Below are 27,300 nucleotides of genomic sequence, written 5' to 3' on the forward strand. Positions count from 1 at the left end.
ATATACTGTAATGTTTGTTATGACATATGATAATGTTTATACCATTTAAATATTTTATAATGTTTATGTTAAATATTTTATAATGTTTGTTTTGTGAGGTCTTTGATTCATCCATATATGACTTTGTTTTACAGTTCTGCATTTAAGATATTGTATATGTTAAAAAAATTAAAATATTTTGAATTTTTAAACTGAATACTCATATAATTGTAGATAGAAGAAGAAGAAGAAAGAAATACCTAATATGAAGACATCTACTGGCACACAGTTAAAATGAGGTCTCCCAGCCTGAAGAAACAAAATGTTCTAAAACCTTAATTGCTGAATATTACCATTAACATTCAATCTAAGGATACATCAAACCGTTGTTTTGGAGAATACAGGTATGCAAATTATCTAAGCACAATTCACTGTAAGGTTACAGAAATATGATTGTACTCATGAATTAGTTTCTCTCTCAACAAACTGATATTGACCAATAAAGCCCCCTAGTGGCTAAACACTACTTTAAATATAGGGAAAAAAACTACAGTAGAAATCTCTTAAATGCCTAGTGCTAAGAAACTTGCTAGGCTAGCTACACTTCCTGTTTAAACAAGTTAGCAAAAGTTTTCTTATTAATCAATGGCTTGAAAATACCCATCAGTCCCCAACTGCGCCAGTATCAATCTCACAAAACCATAACTTCTACACATTCTACTCTATTCTATTCAGGTTCTTATGACACTGTGGTATCTCGGCACCTTTCAGAGCTAAAACATAAACAAAGTGACAAGAATCTCTCAAACAGGTTTTGTCTCCATTCCTCCCATCTTGGGGAGAGATGGAAGAAACGAATGCATCTACTTAATTTCCCGTTCATCTCTGTGCCAGGATTGTTCTCTGTTGTTCATCTACAAATGTTTTGTCCTCTCTACTTTTAAAGGTGACCTGCAGAGGGGAAAACAAAGTGGAGTTTGTACCCTTTTTGATGGTTTTTGATAACCTGAAAAGTTGCGGGGGCGGTTTCTATGTGTGTTTGTGGAGAGGCAGGGTATGGAGGATATTTGAGGTTTCAGATTTTTTTTAACATTAGAAATTTATTTACTCACCTCAAGACTGGTTTATTGTAACTTATAGTATCTAGGTCTGAAAGCTGCTGCAATGAAGAATCACTATTTTGTGCAAAATATGGTAGCCCAACTCACTCCTTTGCTCCAATCCTTCCACTGCTTCCAGTCTATTTCCATTGCCAGTTCTCAGCTATGGAATGAGCTTGCTGAGGAGATCAGACTGGAGTTTGACCAGTTTCAAGTTGCACTGCAAGACCTTGCTGTTTGACAAATCTTTTTCACCATAGCCATATTAAGGGGAGGAGGAAACCCTCTTCCCTGCATTCATCTTGAGCACTCCTGCTGATCTCAGCTAAGCAATATGTCAGAAGGAAAGAGGTGACATGTCAAGAAGGAAGCACCCATGCTATTCTGAGCTTTCTAGGACAGAAATAACACTTTCTATTCCATCCAGTTACCAATAGATTGTCATAGATAAAGTTTAAGGCCAGAAAGGATCAACAGATCATTTAGTTTGACAACCATTAAATTACAGCAGTTACCCCTGTAGTGAGCCCAAAAACTCGTGTGTGATTAAAGTATATCTTTCAAAAAAAGGCATTGAGTCTTCATTGGAAGACATTCAGAGATGGAGAATCCATCACTTCTCTTGGTAATTTGTTCTAATTGTTAATCACAGTCACTTTTAGAAATTTGTGCCTTATTTCCAATTGAATTTGTCTGGCTTCAGCTTTCAGCCATTGGTTCTTGTCATGCCATATTCCACAAGGTTAAAGTGCCCTTTAGTATCCAGTATTTTCTCCCTGTATTTACACACTGTAATGAAATCACCTCTTGATCTTCTTTTTGATTAGCTAAACGGATTGAGCTCTTTAAGTCTCTCATTGAAAAGCATTTTCTCCAGTCGTCAAGTTGTTTGTGTGGCTCTTTTCTGCACCCTCTCCAATTTTTCAACATAGCTTTTAAGATGTGGACACTAGAACTGTACACAGTCTTCCAGTTTTGGTCTCAGAGGTAAAATCAACTCCCTACTCACTATTGCCATTTATACATCCCCAGAATCACATTAGCCCTTTTAGCCGCAGCATCACACTGGCTGGCAACTGATGGTGTTGCTTGTCCACTATGATTCCTAAATCCTTTTCAGAGGACTGCTTTCCAGGATACAGTCCTGCTGTATTACCAGCAGGAGAGTGAGTTTGTGTGTGTATGGGGGTGGGGGGGATGTGAGAAAACCTGGATTTGTGCTGGAAATGGCCCACCTTAATTATGCACATTGTAGGGAGAATGGTCACTTTGGATGAGCTATTACCAGCAGGAGAGTGAGTTTGTGTGTGTGGTTTTTGGGAGGGGGGTGAGGGGGTGAGAGAACCTGGATTTGTGCAGGAAATGGCCCAACTTTATTATCATGCACATTGTGTAAAGAGTTGTCACTTTGGATGGGCTTTCACCAGCAGGAGAGTGAATTTGTGTGGGGGGGTGGAGGGTGAGAAAACCTGGATTTGTGCTGGAAATGGCCCACCTGATGATCACTTTAGATAAGCTATTACCAGCAGGACAGTGGGATGGGAGGAGGTATTTTTTCATATTCTCTGTGTATAAATAAAGCCTGCTGCAGTTTCCACGGCATGCATCCGATGAAGTGAGCTGTAGCTCACGAAAGCTCATGCTCAAATAAATTGGTTAGTCTCTAAGGTGCCACAAGTACTCCTTTTCTTTTTTTGAGTCCTGCATTCTGTAGGTATCACATGCATTCCTTGTTCCTAGATGCAGATACCCATCCTTGGGTGACCGTCCTGGGCCCCGGACTTTGGGGGGCACCGCAGGAGGGGGTGGAGAGGTGAGACGGGTGGACGAGTGGGGTGAGGAGGTGAACGGTAGGTGGGGAGGGGGGATAAGGAAGAGCCCCCCCTACCAGAACATCCTCTCCCCCCAGCACCTCCTGCCCGCCAGCAGGCCCCCCCGATCAGCACCTCCCACTTCCTCTCAGCGCCTACCGCAGATCAGATGTTTTGACCACAGCGTCAGGAGGCACTGGGGAGGAGGGGAGAGGAGTAAAGGCGCAGAGCGCTCAAGAGAGGGGGTGGAACTAGGTGGAGAAGAGGTGGGGTGGGAAGAGGCAGTGGTAGGAAAAAGCAGGGCAGGGGTGGGGCCTTGTGGGAAGCGGTGGAGTGGGGGCGGGGCGGAGCCAGGCAGAACACCCTCCAGCAGATTAGAAACTCGGCGCCTATGTTCTGGGCCCCACACTCCCACAAGGGATGGCCCTGCCTAGATGTATAATTTTGCATTTGGCTGCATTAAAATTCCTTTTGTTAGAATGAGCCCATCTTACCAAGAAATCCAGATTGCTTTGTATGATTCCCCTGTCCTCATTATTTACCACTCCACCAAACTTTGTGTCTCCCTATATTTTATCAGCATTGATTTTGTATGTACTTCCAGATCATTGATGAAAATGGTGGTCACTGTAGAGCCCCACTAGAAACACTACCATTCAATAATGATCTGTAATCTGTGACTGTCAGCCAGTTCTTAATCCATTTAACATGTGCTTTCTAGATAATGTATATAGTTAAGTTTTTAATTAGAATATTGTACAATTCTAAGTCAAACACCTTACAAAGTCTAAGGATATTACATCTACATACTTACTTTTATCAGCCAAACTTGTAATCTCTTGAAAAAATGAAAGCACATTCATTTGACAAGACCTAGTTTCCATACACCATGCTGACTGGCTTTAATTATATTCCTAACCTTCAATTCATTATTAATTGAATCCTGTTTCAATTTTTCCATTACTTTCCCTGAATTGGATGTTAGGCTAAACGCCCTATACTTACCTAGATCATCCTGCTTGCTGCTTTTAAATGTTGGCACAACATTAGCAGTCTGCCACTCCCCTGGTATATCCCTGGTATTCCAAGATTTATTAAAAATTCACATCTGTGGGCCTGAGATCTCCTCAGCCAGTTCTTTTAGGACACTTGGGTGCAAGTTATCCAGGCCTGCTAATATAAAAATGTTTATCCGTAGTCAATCTGGTTTAACATCTTCCTCGGTTGCTAACAGACTGGAAAGTATTTTGTCATGTGATATAAGCACATCATCCTGCTTCTTTCCAAATACAGAACAAAAATAGTTATGGAACATGTCTGCCCTTTCAGCATCATTATTAATAATTTTACCATCTCCATCTAGTAATGGGCCCATACCATTCCTAGGATTTCTTTTGTTCCTAAGAAACTTTAAAAAATCCTCCGTATTGTCCTTAGCTTTGCCAGCCAAGGATTTTTCCCTAATACAGTGGTTCCCAAACTTGTTCCACCGCTTGTGCAGGGAAAGCCCCTGGCAGGCCTGGCCGGTTTGTTTACCTGTCGTGTCCGCAGGTTTGGCCGATCGTGGCTCCCAGTGGCTGCAGTTCGCTTGTCCAGGCCAATGGGAGCTGCTGGAAGCGGCGTGGGCTGAAGGACGTACTGGCCGCCGCTTCCAACAGCTTCCATTGGCCTGGAGCCGCAAACCGCGGCCACTGGGAGCCGTGAACCACGGCCACTGGGAGCCGCGATCGGCCGAACCGGCGGACAAGGCAGGTAAACAAACTGGCCTGGCCCGCCAGGGGCTTTCCCCGCACAAGCGGCGGAACAAGTTTGGGAACCACTGCTCTAATATCTCTAGCATCCCTTGTCAATTGTCTACATTTTGTAACTTTTAATTTGTATTAATTGCTATTTTTGCTTTTTTTCATTTGTGATATATTGCTTTTTTATTTCTAATTGTTGCCTGCACTTTGCCATTGAACAAGGATAGACTTTTAGTCAAAGTTGTCCTGTTTCTTGGTTGTGGAATCATAGCTTTTTGGCTATCTAAGCTTTTCTTTAAAGATTCCCAATGTTCATTCACATTTTTCTCTCTAAAATCTTCATCCTAGTCAATTTTGCTCATAATTTTCCTCATCTTGGGGAAATTAGCTCTTTTGAAGCACTAAATGTATACTACTGGTTTGGCCTGTCCTTTGTTCTATCCTATTGAATGTAACCAGGTCACAATCACTGGTCATTTGGTAACCACCAACTTTTAGTCCAATGATTAATTCATTTTTATCCATCATAATGAGGTCCAAAATAGTTACCTCATAGTAGGCACAATAACTTTTGTTTTAGAAAATTATCATCTATAACTTTTAGAATAATGTTCTATTACTGGTTGCATGAGACCTCCAGCGTACGTCTTCCTCCCAAGCTGAAGAAGCACATAGTAACACTATTTTTCTTTCCACACATTACAGAAAGGTGCTTAAGGAGTAACTCATTCTGTTCTCTAGTTGATTTGGCGGTAACAGACCCCCACCAGAAGACTCTCCTCGGCTGTTACCACATTGATTCATATGCATAACAGATCCTGGGGTTCTGATTTATCAGTAACTCTAAAACAAGTAATATTGTCTTTAATGTAGAGTGCCATCCTTTCACCCTTTACTTACTTTCTCCTTCCTGAACACGGCATAACCAGTGATTTTAACATCCCAATCATGCAACTCATCCCACCAGGTTTCAGTAATCCCAATTGTACCAAATTTCTTCTCATCAATGAGAATTTCCAATTCGTCTTCCTTGTTACTCAGACTTCCAGCATTGGTGTAGATTTTCTTCTCTTCACATTCTTTGCCATGTTGTTTCACTTTGTTCTCGATATGCTGAGTCTGTACCACATTTGCCTTCTTAGCATCCTCCTTTTCTGCTGCGAATTTAAGACTTTTTTTATATCTGCCAGCACAGATGCCAAAGCAAAGATGTAACATGCTTGTGGCAAATTACTTAGCAATCGAGCTGCCACATTTTGGATTTGCTTCAGGTTTCAAAAGGCTGTAAAGTGTATTCTCTAGACTGCATTGAATCAGTCCAGTCTAGAGATGGCAAAGTTGCAATGTCTACAACTGCAGGAAGTGTGGGTAAGACTTAGGCGTCTTTGTAGAGATCTTAGATGGTGCTATATAAGTATTATGTAATATTATGACTGAGGATTCAGGACCAAAGATGCTGCATTCCCTATATTCCCCACTTTGCGTTAAAGGTGATCCAAAAAGGGGGAGAAATAAATCAGGTGTGTGTCCTTTTTTACACTTTTATCTTGTGTGAGATGCAATAACAGAGTCCTGATGTTGTGTTCAACCCCCAGTACTGCACCACCAAGGCCTGTGTGCAGGGACCCGTAGTGCTCTCCTGTTGATGCAGCCTGTGAAGCGCCCACGGGAAACACAGGGAAGCGTGAGGCGCGGGCAGGTTGGGGCGAGGACAGGCCGGGGCGAGGCCAGGCGCTAGGCCTGGTCAGAGGACCTATGGCACCATGAGGCATTGCCCTGGCCTCTCGCACCATCCACCAGGGGCAGGTCCCTAGGGTGGGAGCTTCAGGAGGGGAGGACGGGCCAAGCCCAGCAGCAGGGGGAGGCTGCTGTTGAGCCAGAGGGCGGGTTACTGACTCCGGCTCCGCCCCTATGAGCCTCCGGGGTGTGGGCGGGTGTGGGGAAAGCACGCGCCCGCCCCATTGCATTCTGGGCGCTGTAGTTTTCCCCCGACAAGGAGTCCGTGACTAGATCACAGAGCTTCACGCAGGAGGCTAGAGTGCCGCTAGGGGGCATAGAAACGACGAGGGGTGGGGGTAGAGCGGCTAAGAGTCCCGGTGCTACGACTCAGTCCCCACTCCTCCGGCCGGAGCTGGGGCCTCGGTCTGCGGCTGCCAGCGCCGCCCTTTCACCCGCTGGGAGCCGGGCCCAGCAGCCGCTCGGGTAAGAGGAGCCGCTGGCGGGCAGCTGCCCCGATATCTGACCGCTCCCGAGAGCGCGGCGTGAGCGCGTGGGGGGCGGGAGGAGCGAGAAGGAGGAAAACGGGGTCATGGGCCCGCGCGGGAGTGGGAGGGAAGCGGGGCGGAAAGGAAATGACGGGAGGAGAAGCAGTGCGGGCGGGCCCGCGAAGGGGTGGGGAACAGAAGGCGGGCGGGCGGGCAGAGAAAGTAGTGTGGGCGGGCCGGGGGCGGACAGTGTGGGCGTGTAGTTCTGGGGGGGAGGTGCCAGGAGAGAGGAAACCCCTCCTACTGCCCGCCCACCCCCCTGCTGTGAGGGGCCAGGGGTTTACGAATCTGTCCGGTCCCTGCCAACTTCCCCTCCCTCTCCCCGATGCCCCAGGGGATATAGGCGACATGGGGGTGGCCTACTTCAGGGTACAGCCCGGCAGCCAGTAGCCCCGTGATGGAGTACTAGGGCGAGGGGGTGTATCTCGCTCAGCGCGTGGGCTCTGTCCCCACCGCCCCAGCACCTACAGTCTGAGAAAGCGCTTGTGGGAAGGAGTCTCCCTCGCTGGCAGAGAGCTCGTCCCCAGGACAGTAACAGTGCCTCATAGTAGGCACAGGGACCAGGATCCTTGCCGTAGTAGGGCAGGGAAGGTGTGTTCTTGGCTGCTGTTCACAGACGCATGGGGAAATGGAGGCAGGGAGATGTAAAGACTGACACTGTCAAACATGGGAGCCTAAACTTGGGCACCTTAACCCATATTTAGATACCCAAATAAGTACCCTGAATTCATATGCCTGACATCTCCGATTCCTCTTGCACTCTTTGGAAGCGGTGGGCGTTCAGCACCTCTGAAAATCAAACCAACCAGTTTTACGCCGAAGGGCATTCTGTGCCAAAAAAAAAATTCTGCGCCAAAAATAATAAAAATTCTGCACACAATATTGTAAAATTCTGCAAATTGTATTTATCAAATAAATGTGGAGGCTCCAGTATGGCATTGGGGAGCACAGACCACTGGCTGCACAGCAGTGGGAGATCACTGTGCAACTCCCCTTGAGACACAGACTCAGCAGTGAGGCCGCACCCAACCCTGGCACACTGTAAGGACCAGGCCTGCTTCAGAAACACCCCAGGGCCCTTCCCCTCTGTGCCAGGTGCATCAGGTGTGGGTAGGCAGACTCAGCAAGGCAGGATCCAAGGGTGGAGGGGCTTAGTGTGGGGTGTAGGGGGGGGATCTAGGTGTAGGTTGAGAGGGTTCTGTGTGGGGCAATCTGGGTGCGGGCGGCTCAGTGGGGGATCCGGCTGTGGGGGGGATCTGGATGCACGGGGCTTGTTGGGTGTTTCTGGGTGCAGTGGTAATGGGACCCTGCAGGGGGTCCAGGTCAAGGTGGTTTGAGTTCAGCGCGGGGGTGAGGCTCTGCAGGAGGGTCTGGGTATGAGGGGGTCTGGATGAATGGGAGTTGCGCGGATGGAGGAGTAGCTCCCTGTACAGGGATCCCTCCCCCTGCAGCTGAGAAGTGATGGGTGCAGGAAGCAGGGTGGGGTGGGGTGAGTTTGCAGAGCATCCTTCAGCTGGGAGAGAAATCTGGGGGTAGATCTCACTGGGCCCTGGATGCCGTGCAAGGGAAGAGGAAGCCCTGTCTTCCCCAGCGCAGCCAGGACTAGCAGCTGAGCCTGGTATGGGAAGGAGCCACCAGCCGAGTCTTCCACAGTCCTGCCTCCTGGTCCACAGTGATTTACGTCTCTGCTGTCAGCCCTGGGCCCCTAAAACATACTGCTGGGGAGGGTCTCATGACTGCTCTTGTGGTTTCCCTTTGTTTCCCTGTCAGAGAGTCATTTTTTTGCAGGGAAGTAAAGAAATGTGCAGGGGACATAAATTCTGCGCATGTGCAGTGGCACAGAATTCCCCCAGGAGTACAATTTAGGTGCCTGACTTTAGGCTTCCACATTTAAAAATGGTGGTCTAAGTTACTTACTCAGGGTTACAGAGTCAGAGCTGGGGGTAGATTACAGGAGTTGCTAATCCTGTTTTTTAATCTGTTGTATCATGCTCATTTTTAAAGTGGCAAAATAAATCTCGATAGTTTGTCAGTATCTTACAATTATACAGTACTGTTTATTATGAAGGATGACAGGTACAGGGAAGGAGATAAAACTAATGGGCCATTTTTTGTGCTACATTTTTTCAGGTCTGTTGATGATAGGTGAAAATTTCTTGTTTACCTCTGCAACAGGCTGAAATGTCCATATGGTATAGGTGGCTTATTATATCTGACTGGCTGTTAGCATCTCTCTTGCAAGAGGTACCTGTCAATATCACCTACCAGAGTTTCCATGTAATGCAGAATATTTAAGAATGAGCAGCTAGCAGTTTTAGTCTTACTGGTTAATGCTAGTCACTTAGTAAGACTGAGATCAGTTTTACCTGAATTCTGAGAAGGTGGAAGGTTAGGTAGATTAGTAGAGCTAGATGGGCTGTATGGTTGCTGCTGCTTCCTAGTATCTAAGGCAGTGGAATGGGAACGGTGAACCACGGCCACTGGGAGTTGCAGGCAGGCAGCCATGCCTGCGAACAGTCAATGTAAACAAACTGTCTCACAGCCCGCCAGCAGATTACCCTGGTGGGCCATGTGCGGGCTGCAGGCTTCCCACAACTGGTCTACGGCCTGGTCTTCACTAGTAAATTATGTTGGTTTAACTGCTGTGGTCAGTTGTGTGACAAATGCACACCCCTGAGCGGAGTAGTTAAGCCAGCCTAAGTTCTTGTGTAGACAGTGCTAGGTTGACGGAAGAATTCTTCTGTCGACTAGCTACTACCTTTCGGGAGCTGGATTACCTATGCTGATGGGAGAATCCTTCCTATCGGCATAGGGATCATCTACATTGAAGTGCTACAGCTGTGGTGCTGTAGCGTTTTAAATGTAGACAAGCCCTAGGAATATTGTGTAACAAATCATTAAGAGCCCAGTGTTCTCTCCAGCAACACAAGTGAACAAGACTCACATTGGGTGGCCCTAAGTAGAAGAGTGGTGCAGAAGCAGGGAGCACCAGTTTCATGGCATGCTGTCCTAAAGCTACACTGTTCCGCTGTGATAGATCTTTCTGGTAGTCTTTGGGAGCTTGGTAGTAAAGTGGCTTTAACTCTTCTTGTTTCTACCTAGTAAATATACCATCAAATTATAAATAAAATAGATTACTTTCCTAATATTAGTTTTACATGTAAGCAATTGCAGTAACTGCTGCACAGATGTTATATGATCACAAATGAGAGGAGAGTTGGTCCATGCAATTGTGAATGAGAGGGGCGGTGAGCCATAAGACAGTCTGTCTACACTGAAAAAGTTTGAGAACCACTAATCTATGCAATTAGAGTGAAAGGAAAAATGGCTTTGTCTTTAAAGCACAGAAGAACTAGTTTCCACTTCCATCTCTGTCACAGATTTCTGCTGTGGCCTTGTGCAAGGTACTAGTGGATTTTCACAGATGATGAACACCTACTTGCTTTGGGCAATTCAGGTGCTTGGAACCACTGAAAATCAAGCCACAAACCTTAGAGCCTCAGTTTCCCCATCTATGAGATGGAGACTGTAATGCCTCCCTCAGAAGTGCTGTTGTGAGGTTAAATCCATTAACTATTATATAAAGGATTGGTTTGCCCTGTCCTGTTTGCGTTGGTCTCTGTAGACAAATTAAAAAAAAAAAAAAAGAGGCCGTGCCTTGTAGAAAAAGCTCCAAGACAGCACACTGAGTGCCTTTTGTCACACAGCTCAAAATGACTTTAATATACACTATCAAACAATCACATTTGTAAAAAATGTCTTTACTTGTGACACATGCGAGTATTAAAACTGAATTAATTGAACACCATTAGGGGGCTGGAGCACATGCTTTATGAGGAGAGGCTGAGGGAACTGGGATTGTTTAGTCTGCAGAAGAGAAGAGTGAGGGGGGATTTGATAGCTGCTTTCAACTACCTGAAAAGGGGGTTCCAAAGAGGATGGATCTAGGCTGTTCTCAGTGGTAGCAGATGATAGAAAAAGGAGTAACGGTCTCAAGTTGCAGTAGGGGAGGTTGAGGTTGGATATTAGGAAAAAACTTTTTCACTAGGAGGGTGGTGAAGCACTGGAATGCGTTACCTAGGGAGGTGGTGGAATCTCCTTCCTTTGAGGTTTTTAAGGTCAGACTTGACAAAGCCCTGGCTGGGATGATTTAGTTGGGGATTGGTCCTGCTTTGAGCAGGGGGTTGGGCTAGATGACCTCCTGAGGTCCCTTCCAACCCTGATATTCTATGATTCATTTATGGTGTTTTATTAGTTTTGTATTCTACTCAGCTTGCACATGAGAGAGGCTAATTTTTGTTTTTGTTTCTTGAAGACATTTAAAACATGGTGTTTTATTGGTTATGTTCACAGCTGTATGTTGAACCCCAATATTTTTGCCTCCCTACTTTCCTTTACGCAGTTGGTCTGTTGATAGGAGTAGCCATGTTGTGGGTGAAGTTGGCACGACTAGCCAATTAGAGCCAGCTATGACTAATTCAAAATTATGCTGAGGCACAAAACCAGGACAAGAGCTGACTGGACCAGAGAGCCCAGCCAGGAATCTCTGCTGCCGCCTCTCCTCCAGACGCCTGGGGAGCAACATAAGAGAGCCACTGATTTCTGCCCCTGCAAAGGGAAGAGGAAGGTGGGTGGTTGCTGAGCAACCCCTTCAGCAAACTTTCTTTGCTTGCTGGAGTGGAGACAGGCAGAGAATGGTGCTCCCAGCTGGCTGGAAGAGCCCTGACCCTTAGATAGCTGTCTAAAAGTGTGACTGTATGGCTTGCGACCATGCAGAGTGCTGACCTCAGGCTGGGGGGAAGTGGGCCATAGTGACCAGGCTGAGTTCAGCCTTCCAGCTCAAACAGGAGCAATTGACTGACCCCGCTCTAGTTAAACTATGGGCAATTATACTGTTTTTAACCTTTGAGGAGGAAGCAAAGCAGGCCTCCTTTGGCTGTCTGACTCGCAGGGGAACTCACAGTGTAGGAAGAGAATTGTGCAGCCTGGAAAAACCCTGGTCAGGAGGGAGATGCGGGTCTCCACCCAAGAGAGGTGAAGCCTGGGGGCTGGAAGTCTGAGAGCAAGTGGCCTTTTTGGACCACAGAGGGGGAATGCAGGTGCAGTTACCCTGAACTTTGACAGTTGGAGTTTAGTGAGAATATCAACACTGCCCCCAGGACAGATACAAATACTAGAAAATGTACTGAAAGGAACAATGCTGCATTGGCAGGATGATATATGGTAGATGACTTAGTGGTTTTTTCTCCATCTCCGACTTACCTGATACAATATAATGCATTTAACTGCAGAGTTGTGATCAAAGTCTCTAGATTAATGTATCACTTGTTTTCAATAATTACAGATGCCTCTCACTAGAAAGAATGGAGCTGGGAAAAGGAAAACTTCTGAGAACTGGCCTTAATGCTTTGTATCAGGCAATCCACCCTGTGCATGGTATTGCCTGGACGGATGGGAAGCAAGTGATACTGACTGCTTTACACCTTCACAATGGAGAACCAAAGTTTGGTGACTCGAGTGTTATTGGTCAGTTTGAACATGTTCATGGGCTTTACTGGGGCCCATGTACTACAGACACCACAACTCTGCTTGCTGTTCAGCATAAAAAGCACATCACTATTTGGCAGCTGAGCTATAACATGTCAGAAAGGAATAAACTCCTGGTTTCTCAGATTTGTGAAACGGGTGATCCATTTCCAGTGCTTCCCCAGGGCTGTGTGTGGCATCCAAAGAAAGAGATCTTGGCTGTGCTTACTACGCGGGATGCCTCCGTCTTACACTCTGTTCGTCGCAACAACTCCAGAATTAAAGCTGATATAAAAGGTAGTGGTCTCATCCACTGCGCTTGTTGGACTAAGGAAGGCAATCGCTTAGTAGTTGCTATAGGCAGTGCTCTTCATTCCTACATATGGGATGATGTTCAGAAAACTTTAATTGCTTGCTTCTTTTGCCCAGTATTTGATGTGGGAGGCTACATCTGTGCTGTAGAAGCTACTCTGGATTCCCAAGTTGCTGTTGCTACTGAGCTTCCGTTAGATAAGATCTGCGGCTTAAATTCAGGTATTGCATTTGAAGTCCCAGCTGGTGATGAAACAAATTCTTTTCCTTCACCGTCTACCTTGTTATGTGGTGATGAAGAGTTCTCCATAGATGTGGGGAAAAAATCACTAGACTCAGAAAAATCTGTGCCTATTGTTTCAGGACCTTCTCCTTCATCAGCTCCTGTGGATCTAACCCATATCCTTTCCAGCAAACAAAGACTTAGTTCCAGTCCCCTTATCCATCTTAGGCACAAGGATTATCTAACAGGAAGCGGCCAGGACTCTTCACACCTGATTTTGGTGACTTTTGAAAGGAAGGTTACCACTACCAGGAAAGTCAGCATCCCAGGCATTCTGGTCCCTGACATAATGGCTTTTGATCATAAAACTCATACTGTGTCAGTAGCCTCCAATACTTGTAACATTATTTTGGTCTATTCTTTGACTTCATCCCATTTACCCAATATTCAACAAATTCAGCTTGAGAAAAGTGAAAGACCAAAGGGCTTATGCTTCCTGACCGATAAATTGTTATTGATTTTAGTTGGAAAGCAGAAATTCACTGACCCTGCATTTCTGCCATCTTCAAGGTCAGACAAGTATGTCATCCGTTTGATGATCAAAGAAATAAGTTTTGAAGAGGGTTCTTCAGCATCTGCAGGAACTAGTGGTAATTCCAGTTTGAATGCCTTTTTGAACATACCTGTGAAAAGAGAGCCACCAGAAATTTTCTCTACAGAAGTTCATCCTCTAAGTAGCGAACTCCTGATACCAGGTCATGCTATTATTCAATCTCCTAGTAGCAGAAGAAAACTTATTGAAGAAATTAAAAGCCCTACTTATGAGCAACGCCTGTTGTCAAGTGTGAGAGACATCGAAGAAAGAAAGATTTCCATGGATTTTCCTCCAGCTCTGGAAATTTTGGATGTTGAACCAATTAATCGATCATTGGTCCTGCATGGGCTTAGAACACCTACTGCATTTTCTAACAGACCAGCATCTCCAAAAGGACAAGCGGATGTAGTTCCTGAAATTTCAAATTCTCCTAAAAATAACAGTCTGCTAGGTGAAAAAGAAGCAAGTTATTTATCTAAGAACATAGAAAAATTATGTGGCAATTTTACAGAAGTACAGCATCACCTTTCTGAGCTAACAGAACTTCTAAAATCCAGGAAGAAATTTCTTCCAGCATACCCGTCTTCTCAGGAGCCCTCTTTTATTAACATCACTTATCAGGTAACTTTTAATGCTGAAAGCTCAGTGTAAAATCTGTTTGTGGACATATATTTTAAGATTACAGATATCTTTAAAATGTATAGCTCTGCAGGAGTGGGGCCTTATTGGGCATAATCTGGAATGAGACTCTTGCAAACAGTTATTCATGTGTTTAACTTTACAAACATGAGAAATCCGATTACATTCAGTTGGATTTAATTAGGGCCTTAATTTCTATGTGGTATAAAAAGGATTGGGACTTTAATTCCTATGCAGAAGAGATGTTTTACCAGCTTGTATACCAGTCCCTATCTATGGTCATGGTGCTAACAGAATTGTCTATTGTCAGATTTCCCTGATAGGAAATAAAAAAAGATTAAAATATTTGACATCTCATAAGATTTTAAGCTAAAAATATTGCCATTTCACAAGTATATTGCTTCACTGTTTTTCATCCATACTTTATTTTCATCACTGGTGCATGTAGTGCACATAGGGCCATATTTTAAAAAAGAAGTAAAGATAATGTTATAGTTTAACTATTAATAGGGTTCAATTTATGCCAACAATGGTTCCATTATTCTGCAGATTTTAAACAATGTAAATGATACGATTTCCCTATTAATGAGTTTCTGCTATTCACTATCTCCACCTTCTCTCTTACGCTCATATCCTACAGCCAGATCCAAGCCCCTGCACCTTTGTGGATTCCCATTTACTTCAGTGCATGGGTCCACATATACAGATTCAGTTACAAGATCAGGGCCTTCTGATGAAGTTCTATTAAGTTCTAGTGCTCTTCCATATTTAAAAAGAAATGCTTTTCACATCTAAAAATTCTAGGTAATTAAACATACTCCCATGGATGGCAACTTTTAGTTGCTACCCTCATTAATTTTTTAAGAGTTTAAACAATTGTTGGGATCCAAAACCAAAGATTTACTGGATCTATCTGAAATTGAAATCTAGCCAGTTGAGTTGTACCTATGCAAAGGGGTTGCACAAGTTTAACTAAGTATACAATGTGTCCTGTAGATCCTTCTTCACTTATAATTTTGTGAGAAGGAAAGAACTCAGTTTGCCTTTCAGATCACAGGTTTAGTGTGAAACCTAACAGTTAGAAAATATAACTTTTTACCAGTATACTGAGTATATTTACTATGGAAATCATTGACACAATAAACATGGATCACCACAATATCATGTTTAGAGTCAGTTGCTACTCAGATGCATCCAAACCTAGGCTATCTGAGCACTGCCAGATTGTGGATTTAAAGAAGGGCAACGATGAAAGAATGATTTCTTCTTTCCTCTTCCCCGACCCCAGGCAATGAAGTGGCTTTGTGGGGCAGTGGTAGCTAGATAAACAACTCCTGTGCACCTCCAAGCTCCCACATGAAATGTAACTGAACTGTTTTTTCAATGTGCGTCCTTCGACAGCACAGAAGAGGGGACAGGATTCGCCTTGTAATGTTTTCCCTGACAGAGACATTAAGGGTTCTCAGGGAATTCTTATAAGTGCTCTGGCTACTTTATGTAGGATAAAATTACATTCACTCACAGTACATAGCCTTGATAATGACTTATCTTCTGGGTAGATTTAAAAACCTGTTCACCTGCCATGTGGGAGACACGTTCTGAAGACTGTATTTGGACAGTGGTACTTATAGGTAGACTAGACTACATTCAGTCTTAGAGAGTGGGGGGATGGGGAGGGAATTACAAACTCCATTAATAAACAGAAATAAATTCATGAGTTTTTTAAAAAGTCAGTGAAAACAATTGTTTGGGTTTAAACATTTTCTCCCTATGGTATGTGCTAAATAAGCCTTGTTGCATTTGAAGAAGAAAGAGAAACTGACTGAAATAAAGTCAGTTTTAGTTACAGAAAGGCATAAATTGAAAGTTGCCAATAAACAAATATTAATAAAAACAGCAACAAAAAATTGGACTAAGTGAGGATGAACTCCTACCATGTTTCCATGTCAGCCATGTGGCATGATCTCTCATCCTCCATCCGCATGCACACTAACCTTATATTTTAGTTACTTTGCTACCATTGCTCATTGATGTTTTCATCATAAATAAAGGGATTTCAGGCCATAACCCTTGCAAACTAGTTGGTCCAGATAAATGTAGTATTTGATTTTTGCAAGTGGCACTATTGTTGAAAACAAATCTGTGTGATGGTGTTTTGATTAAACTGTCATATTTTAATAGCTCTGTAACTAAAACATACTCAGCCATACCTAATGTTTTCTTCCTTGTATCCACAGAAGCAACTTTCTGGAAGTGCGGTAGGTGAAAGGCGAGCTGTTATTCTATGTGATGGTAAACTCCGTCTAAGTATAGTTCAGCAGATTTTCAGTCTCTCTCTTGTTGAAATGCAACATGGTAAGTTCTGTTCATCCAATACAATGAAGTTCAGATATGTGACATTCTCAGTTTGCATTAGCAACAAATACAGTCTTATTTAGAAAAAAGACAAGGTGTAAAAAACAATGACAATATATAAAGAACATACCCAATTTATTTTCTTGTATTAAAATTAGTTCCTTTTTACCTAAAATCTAGATTTCCTGTTCAAAGCTTTGTTATGTTAATTTGCCTTTGTTTTAACTAACAGGTGGTGGTGCAGGAAAATCATATCTATCCCCTTTTTTATTCAGACTTTTTAGCTCTTTTACAAAGAGAATTCTGACTGACAGGTCTGGTTGTCTGAATTAATCATCTCTTGGAAACCCTGTTCAATATTTTAACCTGTCAACTTCATTATCTACTCTCATATAACCAAATTTTGTAGTTCTTTTTTAACACAGCAAAGGCAGCTTTGGGGATTTTGTTATGCTTGTTTTTCTGTTTGACAATGGCTGGAGAAATCAATCTTATATATATATATTTTTCTTCTCTGCCATTATCTATTCACCCCACACATACCCCACATCCAACCTGATGTTTTCTTTGTGGCAAAGATATAAAACATACATCTTTGAGATATGAAATGTTTCTCTGATGGAAATTTTCTGTACAGTATTTTCCAACAACTAGAGTTTAACACCTGCAGGAAAAGTCCATTGGCATGTTGCTGTTCGCAGCTGGTAAAGATGGAGGTTACTGCTTCATACTTTCAGGAGTACTGATTTTTCAGTACATGGTGGTTAGAGTTCAGATATATTTTATATTCCTATGACTAGATAAAATCATTCTGCATCATTCACCAGTGCCTACATTCTAGGAAAGATTATTAACACAATTTTGTATTTATAAGGTACCTTGAATACTGAGAGATTTAAAAAAAAACCCTTTATACTCTATAACAAGTTATTTCTTCAGCCACCACTGAGATGCAGCCATCTCTCTGGTGAAACATGGTGATTATTGAACAGCACACAGTGGCGCACACAGACGTTTATGGCAAGTCCACTAGGGAAAAGCAGACAAATTTTGGAAATGCAGCATCTAATTACCTAAACTGAAATTCGTCCAGGATAGTGAGATTAACATAACTTCTTTTACAAGGAGGCCCCTGGAATCTTTGATGACCACCAGTGATTAGGGCCTCTATTTTATGTCTAGACAATATAACTAATCATGCCTTTTTGATAAAAGTTCTTTTTTTCAGTAGAAAAAGAATCATGGTTTTTGTCATTTTTTAAATGAACATAAGCCATATTACTGGCTATATTACTCATACTAGTAATAGTGTCTTCAAATGCCTGAATCGTAAAGTGAGGTTCAAATGAGGCATTAAGCATAAGATTAAAGTTCATGTGCTTTTAAACTGTAATCTTTTTGTGACATTTCTTGTAATGTGTTACATAATAGAAGTAAATGGAGCAGCTGGGAAATGTGCTTACTGGACTAACTTTTTTTTTCAAATCAGTTTTATTTTGTGAGGGCAAAAGTGATGAGATGAAATATGAAAAGACTTGCTTACTGGATGTGAAAATTAGCAAAAGTATACACCTCTGATCCAGTAACATTTTTACAGTTTGAAAGCATGTATGTAGTGTAACACTAATAAGAATATTACATGAAATAGCAACAGGCCCAGAGATTTGGGACTTGAAGAATTTTTCCCTTCTAAAATTATCTCGTTGGTTTTTTTTTAACCCAGTCATACTTTTGGCTTGAATGAGTTACTCCTGGGGAAATTCTGCACCACTGCGCAATTTGTGCAGAATTAATGTTCTGCGCAGAATTTCCTTTTTGCCCCTCATAGAAATGTGCTGCAGAGCTGCTGGCTGCCACTAGGGGCCGCTGGACCCAGCAGAGCCCGGCTCGCAAATAGAAGGCTATGTCTGATTTTTCACCCCCCTGAGCCAGCAAGTTAGAGCGCTGTAAAATGTAAGTGTAGACAAGCCCAAAGACACTGCTGAAGGGAGGGGGAGGAGGAGGAGCTGGAGAGTTCCCAGCAGTTGCAGTACCTGGCATGCCCTGGAGGAAGGAGGCAGCGTGCAGGAAACGTAGTACAAGCCCAGGACCCAGCATCAGTCTGTTTCTCTCTCTGGATTTCTGGGGGGTAAGGGGTGCCTGTGTCTGGGTTGGGGCGGTGCCCTGCAATTGCGCTCCGGGATAGAGGGGTTGAGTGTGTTTGGGCTGGGGGGGTGCCCTGCATCTGGGCTGAGGGGGGGACACAGGTGTCTGGCTGGGGGGCGGGCATCCCACAGCTGGGCTCTAGGGGAAGGGAGTGTGGGTGTCTGGCCCCCACTGCTGGGCTCTGGGGAGGAGGGGGCAGAGAAACAGGAACTTGGTTGTCATAGGGGTTTCTTTAACTCTCTACTCCTGTGGGGATTTTTTTTGTTGTCTGTATTGTTACTGACATAGTTGCTGGCAGGTATTTTGAAATAAATTACCAAAATAATTGAAACTGGTGTGATTATATAGTGTTATTTTGACAAATAAAATATGCAGAATTTTGCAGATTTTTAAATTTTTTGGTAGAGAATTTAAGTTTTTGGCACAGAATTCCCTCAGCAATAAATGAGTTCCACAGGTTGACTATGCGTTGTGGAAAGTAGTACTTCCTTATGTTTGTTTTAAACCTGCCTAGTAAGTTCATTGGGCGACCTCTGAATCTTGTATTACGTGATAAACAACACTTCCTTAATGCACTTTCTCCACACCATTTATGATATTCATAGACCTCTATCATATTCCCCCCTTAGTTGTCTCCTTTCTAAGCTGAACAGCCCCAGTCTTTTTAACCTCTGTTCAAATGGAAGCTGTTCCATACCCTTAATCATTTTTTGTTGCCTTTCTCTGCAGAGACACGCACAAGGGAAGAAATATAGGTGCCAAACCCAGTCAGACCTGCTTGGTACCCACAGTTGATACACAGTTGTGTATAGCTGATACACTATAGCTCATGTCCTGGTGTAAGAGTGCGAGAATTGCAGAATTCCACCCAGGGACAGATAAATGCAAAAGGCCTGACATCAGAGGGGCTGCACTCAGAGAGACCAGAAGGCTAGCCTGGTATCCAGGATGGGGCTTTTATGCCAAATTGGGAGTTGGGTTGGGTTTTACTTAAAATATTAACTCAAATGTCAAGAGTATAGTAGGTAGTTGATCTTATTTAGCACTGTTGGCACTAAATGTATAACTATTTATAACTTGTAAGAGACTGAGTACTGGTTTACGTATTGCTTTATCTTGTTTTAAATATTCTGTTGACTTGACCAATGAATATTTAATTTGAACAGGAGACCAGAAAAGAAGAAAAAGGCACATCTGGATCTTGTTGTTCAGAATTTCATTCCCGATGCCTAATCTAAAGTTGTGTCAAGATATGTGTTGTAGCTTTGGCTTCTGGTCGGAAAGTTGGCCTGAGAGAACTGGCTTTTTCACAGCTGTTGTCTAATTTTCAGTCAACAGCATATTACACAACAATACACGTATTTTCTTTCAGAGAAAATCCAGTTTATCTCACCTCTAGGGTTAGCTAGAAAAAACAGTACACATTCATTTCTTGTAAAATTCAATTTTCAGATTTTGTGTTGCATAAAAGGGTCAGTATTGGGTAATATTATTTATGCCTAAAATATACTGAGTTGCAAAAAAAAGTATTGTTAATAAATAGATATTTTAATGTCCTCATAGGTTCAACCTGGATTGTTCTCACAACTGACAGTGAAGGCTTTGTTCCATTAACATTCGGATCCATGCAGGAGATAATCATAAGAGATGCCAGTTCAAATGGCTGTAGCACCCATTCTTCCAAAACTTTGGATATCATCAGTTCTACAGAAGGGTATAGACCCATTTCTTCAGAAAGTCTGGATATCACTAGTTCTTTGGAAGTCTTAAGAGAACATTCTTCTAAAAGTCTAGACAGCAGCAGCTCTTCAGAACAGTCAACCAGTAAAACGTGATTTTGAATTAAGATGATAGTAGCTGTTAGAGTTGGACAGTTTTAAAATCTTTGTCACATGGGATGGGAGCCTTTACGTAACTGTCTGTGTATTACAATTGATATATCTGTTGAGTTTTTCTTGTAACTAGATCTTATACAATTCTGTTGGGTTCATCACTTGATAAATCTTGACTCTTATTTATTTGGCCCTTTACGCCAAGTTTGGAAACTAGCGCTCTTCTACTCAGCAATATGTGTTCTCAATGTTTGTTTTTTTTTTGGCTAGAAATCATAGCCCAGGCCTTTGTGTCTGTGGCTGGACATCTGGCTTTCAAGGTTCAGAAAAAGGGCTTCCTTACCATCTTGCCTCTGATTTGTTTATGGTTTTAGACTACAGGAGAACTCATATAATAAAAAATAAGTAGACAATTCTGCCTTTTTTTTTCTTTATTGGAGGCAAAAAAACCAAACGGGTGGTCAGATCCTGAACTCCTCACAGTTTTTATTCAGAAACTCTTAGGACAAATTGTCTTATCTATACAAGAAAATTTTATGCCTCTTTTCCAACAGTGCTGGTAATGGTATAAGCACCAGCGTAACAGGGTTTGGGCATATTTATCATGCCATGAAAACTTGAGCCCTTTTCATGCTAGCACTTGTATAGTTATACTGTTTCTGGAAAGCAGGTACAAATGTTTCTAGGATTGGCATGTAAACAGTGAGTCTGAGACATCTACTGTTTCACTCCTATCCCAAGATCAGCCCTTTGAACCATATGTGACACTTTATTGTGATGCCACAACAATGTTAGCAGATGATAACTAAGTATGTGGGGAAGAAATTTTTCAGACACTTATGGTAGTGTTTTGTGGTTTGGATTGTTTTATTACTCCTAAACATAACAAATATTCACATGCAAAATTTGGAAACTTTTTCTAGTTGTTTTCAAATTAGAATGGAACACAGAAATTTGTCTTGTAGCTCTCTTAGCCTATGTGCCTGCTGATGTGACCTTGAAAATGTAACCCATACAACTATGCCTGAACTAGCAGGGAATCTAAGACTATATTATACCTTTAAGAGGTGTGGAATAGCATATTCATCTCAATGAGGGATTAATTCAGGTGTGTAACGAGGATTCTTTAAATGTCAACATTATTAACTGTTTCCCTGCTCCTCAAAGCATGTAAGAAAGGAAAGGGGCAATCATATTATGAAGATCTGTACCACTTACTAATGGCAGCCTCAAATTTTGACACCATGAGTAGGTGGGCCTCGGAGATACCAGGTTTTTTTTCCTCTTGGACCAAAAAGGTACTGAGCCCAGCAAGGCATCTGCATCATTTCAAGGGGGAGCTAAGACCTAAAAGTCCAGTAGGCCATCCAAGCAGCACTGCAGGGAAACCACACCTGAGAATCCTAGCAAACCTCACAATATATTTAGATCCCACTGTGTGGAAGCTGAACCCAATGATCATGTGTGATCAAGATTTGGAACATCTACTACAAGAGTATTACCACCTTCCCCACCCACAATTTGCTCCTTGCCTTCTACCCTGTCTTTACTCTTCTATAAAAGCCTTGGAAAGTTTGTTGGGGTACACCAATGGCCACCACATTTGTGTGTCTCTACTAGTGGGATTATGTTAAATTAATAAGGATTTAGAATTAGTCAAGTTCATTGCTTAATGTTGTCAGGAAACTTACTAGACTTTCTCCTTCAAATAGGAAATGGTTCTTTGTTCACTTGCAAAGAATACAGCAATTTAAAATACATTGTCGTTAACAAATCAGTTTTAGTGTTCATGGCATATATATAGTTAAAGTCTAAACACAATCCAATTACTACACTATTATCAGTTTAAGAATTGACTATAAAGAAAATATGTAAGAGTGTGTTCCTGTGGGCTTTCATCTATTGTTGCATATAAAAACTGTGTGCAGGTGGAGATCTTAAGCGTCAACCCAGCTAGATTAGGTATGGACAAAAGAGGATTGCAAGCTTCTCTGTAAACAAGGTTCCAGGATTTCTACCTATAAAATTAAATACTTTAATCTAGTAAACAACATACTGCTCTTTCAGAAGAACACCTGCTGTGCAAAAAGGAATCAAAATGCACTAGTGAGCATTGATTCCTTGGACACCTCCAAAGTTGTTTAACCACAAAGTCATGAATTATTCATCTAATCTATAACAAATGTGAGCGATTCATTACCTCAGCACTGGGTGCACGTGAGACGCGTACTGCAGTCAGGTACGGTATCTTATAAAAGTTGTCAATAGTACAGAGGTCCTAAGCCATGAAGTTCTGAGCCAGATCCAAACATCACAGTAGCTTGGAGATGTTATAAGGGAGGGTTGAGTGATGCAAGAAATACCCTTCTCACTGGGGAAGGATGTTTCAAATCATTTACATGTCTTACACAACAGTAGGAGTTGGTCCTGTGGCTAAACATATACCATATTAATTAGTTATATACTTCATTGAATAATGTCACATTCACATATTTTATGTTGTTTCTGAGTGACCGCAATGTGCTTGGTGCTTTCAAACACAGAAGAAGTTCTAGTTTCCTCCACTTTACAATCTAACAACCTCCACCCTGCTAGGTATTGCATGGACAAATCCCTAAAGTCAATGGGGCTCTGTGCAGGCACTGGGATCTACCTGTATGCAACATTTTGCAGGAGCAGCACCTTAAATCAGACACAATCAATACAATTCAGCCATTCTGCAGCTATTAACAGTACAATTAGAGCATTGTGGCAAAATAAAAATGAATAGCTCTGTATAAGTATACAGAGATTTGGAATAAATTGACTGGAAATTTCAAAAGTATTAAATCCTTGGATTTATAGGATTGGTGATTAATTGTCCTGAATGCAGGAAATCATATAAATCCATAATCCTCTTCTCAACTAAGATTGAATGTAACAAAAGGTCCAAACATCTGAAACTTAACTTTATAAATCAGAAGATGCAGCCATGAGACCTTAAATATCAATAATAAAGACAATTTTAAAAGGAGATTATAAAAGATGTCAAAGAAGGAACAAGACAAAGTGTTTCAGCTTTTACACAGCACAGCTGCCAATGTACTGTACACAAACAGTATCTGAAATAAATATAGCTATAGCAGTAACTGCTGCAGTTATTACACTAAAAAATCAAAGTTATTTGTCATCTAACTCATCACCTAGAACTGCAGCCCACGTGAAAAACAAAAGGCACTGTTATCCACAGGCTGAAAGAACGGGACTAGTCAGGACTCCCAGAATCCATTCCCAGGGCTGTCACTGATTCAGTGTGTCCCATTGGATAAGTCACTTAACTTTTTTCTGCTTCAGTTTAACTAAAATGGGGTAATTCCCCATCACATGGGTTTAGTTAGGCTTATTAAATGGTTGTGACACGCTAAAGATGTGCAAAGTATTATTATTGTATTAATAGGCAACACATAAAATACCCCAACAGGTATTTAAACAAAATGTTTAAAAATAATTTCATTGAAAACAAGAACACATTTTCCCCCCATAAACATTCTTTTGAAAAATGAATACCTTCTAGCCCCTCCCTCACGTGAATAAAAACAAGATAGAAACGAATGTAAAACTTATTCGAGACATCATGCTTTGCACATACTCTGGAATTCACTATCTCTATTGGTTTGATCCAGCCTGTAGTGGTTATCCTTCAGGGCATGTTTCAAATCCTGTTCTAGCAGGAGTTTCCTTGAGTTGGTGGATCTGAATTTAAATTTACATTAATATGTGGGTTTTTTAAAATCCTTTCGCCAGCTCTATCATAGACATTTCTAATATGTCCACTAATATAGGCATCCGGAGTTGATACTGTGACAGTGAGTTGTGTTTTATGTTCAACATACATGTGCCTAGAAGTGGTGACATGTAGTTTATACAAGAAAATAAATGAAGTATTGAGATTACTTTAATTTCACTAAATCGTCAAGACAGATGTGTTGTTGCTGTTGGGGACAATCCTGTTTATGTCAAGAACCGCACAGAAGATGGGTGCCAGAATCTCTTTGAAATTTTATTTAAAAGTAATCTCCAGTTATTTCCATATATGTATATGGGGTGAGGGGTTATTGCATTTTCTTTATCTAAGATTTCTGAAGGCTTCTTATGAATATGAAGTCCTAGGAGAATGTGTACTCAGCTGGTGCCTTTGAAAAAGATACCCTGAGCATTAAATGAATTTTTCACTCTCAAATCACAGTTAATATTCTGTTTCCCAAAAATGTTTTCATAAGCCAGATAATAATGCAAACTTCCATATATCCATTGTATCTCACAATATTGCAACCTTTAAAGAACAATAGCTGGATTTAAAATTTCTGAACAGAACAAAATTCCTCTAAAACTAAGGCTTATTGAAATGCAAAGATACAGCTAAAGCTGTTGTTAAATGGATTATAGTTCACTCACAGAAAGGAACTAGCCTTAGATAACAGATTTCCTCTTAACTTCCTAGGAGCTTTTCCAATCCTAAGGAAATGACTCTTAGGAAATACCTTTCAAGAAGGGTTCCATTAGAGAAGTGCAACTACTGTACTCACGCCATAGCTTCAAGTGCAGATATTGCTGTGTTGGCCATAGACGGTATAATCTTCAGCCATGGGTAGTTAATAGTCAAGCTAAAGATTCTTTACTAAAAATTATCCTTCTGCCAGAGCCATTATTCATGCCCCTCACAGGCACTTCAACGAAGGACACTTTCTTCCAACACTAGGATATATTTTCCGTAAATTAAATTCAAATAATACCCAGCTGTAGCTCTGACCACGGATAAGACTCTGGATAGAACACCAGATGTTTTCTTTTCAAACCTTAAAAGGGAAAAGCACCTTCCTGCTGTAGGTCCCAATTCAGCAAAATACTTAAGCCAGTGGAGAGTCCAACTGAAGTCAATGAGACTACTCACATGCTTAAAGTGAGGCACATACTTAAGCACCTTGCTGAATCAGGGGCCAATTCTTGATACTGCAGCAGTTGCCTAGAAGTAGCTTTCTGCATTGCTCAGTCTGAGGCTTGGTTTTTCACTTGTGTGCCTCACAACGTGTGGCGAGTTGGCAGCATGGGAGTTCTGCAGAAGCAGTGGCTTCAGTCATTGGGGATGCGTATACCATTTTTGGAGGGGTCAGCAGCGCCCATTGTGCTCAGTTAAGGAGAAGTGTTAAGAGGCTCCCATGGGAACCACAACCAGGTTGGCTGGAGAAGAGTTAACTACAACATGAAGCCTCGAGTGCAAATACCAAGGGCTCAGGCACAAGCTTCCAATATCTATCTCCTACATTTTACGTTGTTTCCCTGGCAACTCCCCAAATGTTCCTCTTTATTCCCCCCATGCGCCCTCCCCCCAAGATCATACATTGTACCTGTCAAGGTTCCTCCCCCACTCTGAACTCTAGGGTACAGATGTGGAGATCTGCATGAAAACCTCCTAAGCTTACTTTCACCAACTTAGGTTAAAACTTTCCCAAGGTACAAATTAATTTTATCCCTTGTCCCTGGATCTCCACTGCCACCACCAAACTCTAACTGGGTTTACTGGGAAACATAGTTTGGACATGTCTTTCCCCCCAAAATCCTCCCAACCCTTGCACCCCACTTCCTGGGAAAGGTTTGGTAAAAATCCTCACCAATTTGCATAGGTGACCACAGACCCAAACCCTTGGATCTGAGAACAATGAAAAAGCATTCAGTTTTCTTACAAGAAGACTTTTAATAGAAGTAAAGAAATTCCCTCTGTAAAAGCAGGATGGTAGATACCTTACAGGGTAATTAGATTCAAAACATAGAGAATCCCTCTAGGCAAAACGTTAAGTTACAAAAAAGACACATGGACAGGAATAGTCATTCTATTCAGCACAGTTCCTTTCTCAGCCATTTAAAGAGATCATAATCTAACACATACCTAGCTAGATTACTTACTAAAAGTTCTAAGACTCCATTCCTGTTCTATCCCCAGCAAAAGCAGCATACAGACAGACACACAGACCCTTTGTTTTTCTCCCTCCTCCCAGCTTTTGAAAGTATCTTGTCTCCTCATTGGTCATTTTGGTCAGGTGCCAGCGAGATTACCTTTAGCTTCTTAACCCTTTACAGGTGAGAGGATTTTTCCTCTGGCCAGGAGGGATTTTAAAGGGGTTTACCCTTCCCCTTATATTTATGACAGTACCAATCAGCTGGTTGGCTGGCTGAAAAACATATGAATTGCTCCCTTTGTTATAGACCTCAGCACTCACCACAGCAGCACATTATGTGGCCATTAAGCCACCTTACCTGCCCCACAGTCCATGGTGTTATATTTCATCACATACGAAGTGCCATGTCCTTATAGGCCCTCTGTGTGAGAGCACCATAATGCTAACCATAGTGATGGGATCAGCTGTTTCTGCTACACCATATGTCCGCTACAGGGATGGAAATGGATTAATAACAGTGCTGCTATTTATTATAACTGTTTATTTATTTATATTGCATTTTAAAGAGGGCGTCTGGAAGTCTGAGCCCCAGAGACAGAAAGGTTGTTTTTGTAAGAAACTTCTTTTAAACAAACAAACAAAACAAAAAGATGAGACTGGAGCAGAAAATTCAAATCCCCGCCTCTTTACATAATGGGCTTGTACAAGGCTCTCTGCTGCAGGCCTCCAGTCAAGCCCTTTCCTGTCTTCCTTTGTGCCCTCAGTGCTGGCTCCCTCTCCATCCACAGGTCTGCTGTTTGCTTGGCACCCTGATTCCCTTTCCTGTCACCTGCTTTTCCGCCTC

The 27,300-nt window shown here is 42.2% G+C and overlaps 2 protein-coding genes across 7 annotated transcripts in view; one reads left to right on the plus strand and one right to left on the minus strand.

Moving 5' to 3' along the window:
• Nucleotides 1-213: 213 nt before the first annotated feature.
• Nucleotides 214-24,471, plus strand: LOC140908542 (WD repeat and coiled-coil-containing protein-like). 4 transcript variants are annotated; one of them, XM_073335874.1, is made up of 6 exons: nucleotides 6,609-6,834; nucleotides 9,027-9,140; nucleotides 11,299-11,523; nucleotides 12,241-14,173; nucleotides 16,429-16,546; nucleotides 20,255-24,471. In XM_073335874.1, exons 4-6 carry the CDS (start codon nucleotides 12,260-12,262, stop codon nucleotides 20,524-20,526), a joined length of 2,304 nt encoding a protein of 767 aa, XP_073191975.1. In that variant the 5' UTR covers nucleotides 6,609-6,834; nucleotides 9,027-9,140; nucleotides 11,299-11,523; nucleotides 12,241-12,259; the 3' UTR covers nucleotides 20,527-24,471. The 4 variants fall into 4 exon arrangements, with proteins under 4 accessions (XP_073191976.1, XP_073191975.1, XP_073191974.1 ...); XM_073335873.1 differs by lacking the exon at nucleotides 9,027-9,140; XM_073335875.1 differs by lacking the exons at nucleotides 6,609-6,834; nucleotides 9,027-9,140; nucleotides 11,299-11,523 and adding an exon at nucleotides 214-383.
• Nucleotides 14,352-27,300, minus strand: part of MFSD2B (MFSD2 lysolipid transporter B, sphingolipid) — an 86,932-nt gene continuing 73,983 nt past the window's right edge. For 2 of the 3 annotated variants that reach the window (XM_073335887.1, XM_073335879.1), the window contains one exon: nucleotides 14,352-16,553. In XM_073335887.1, the coding sequence (XP_073191988.1) occupies nucleotides 16,517-16,553 (37 nt within the window). In that variant the 3' untranslated portion in view covers nucleotides 14,352-16,516. Of the gene's footprint in view, nucleotides 16,554-22,723; nucleotides 26,946-27,300 lie in introns of all 3 variants that reach the window. The other variant, XR_012157906.1, reaches the window with a different exon arrangement.

This window comes from Lepidochelys kempii, chromosome 3 (assembly GCF_965140265.1).
Source record: "Lepidochelys kempii isolate rLepKem1 chromosome 3, rLepKem1.hap2, whole genome shotgun sequence".
Lineage (NCBI taxonomy): Eukaryota > Metazoa > Chordata > Testudines > Cheloniidae > Lepidochelys > Lepidochelys kempii.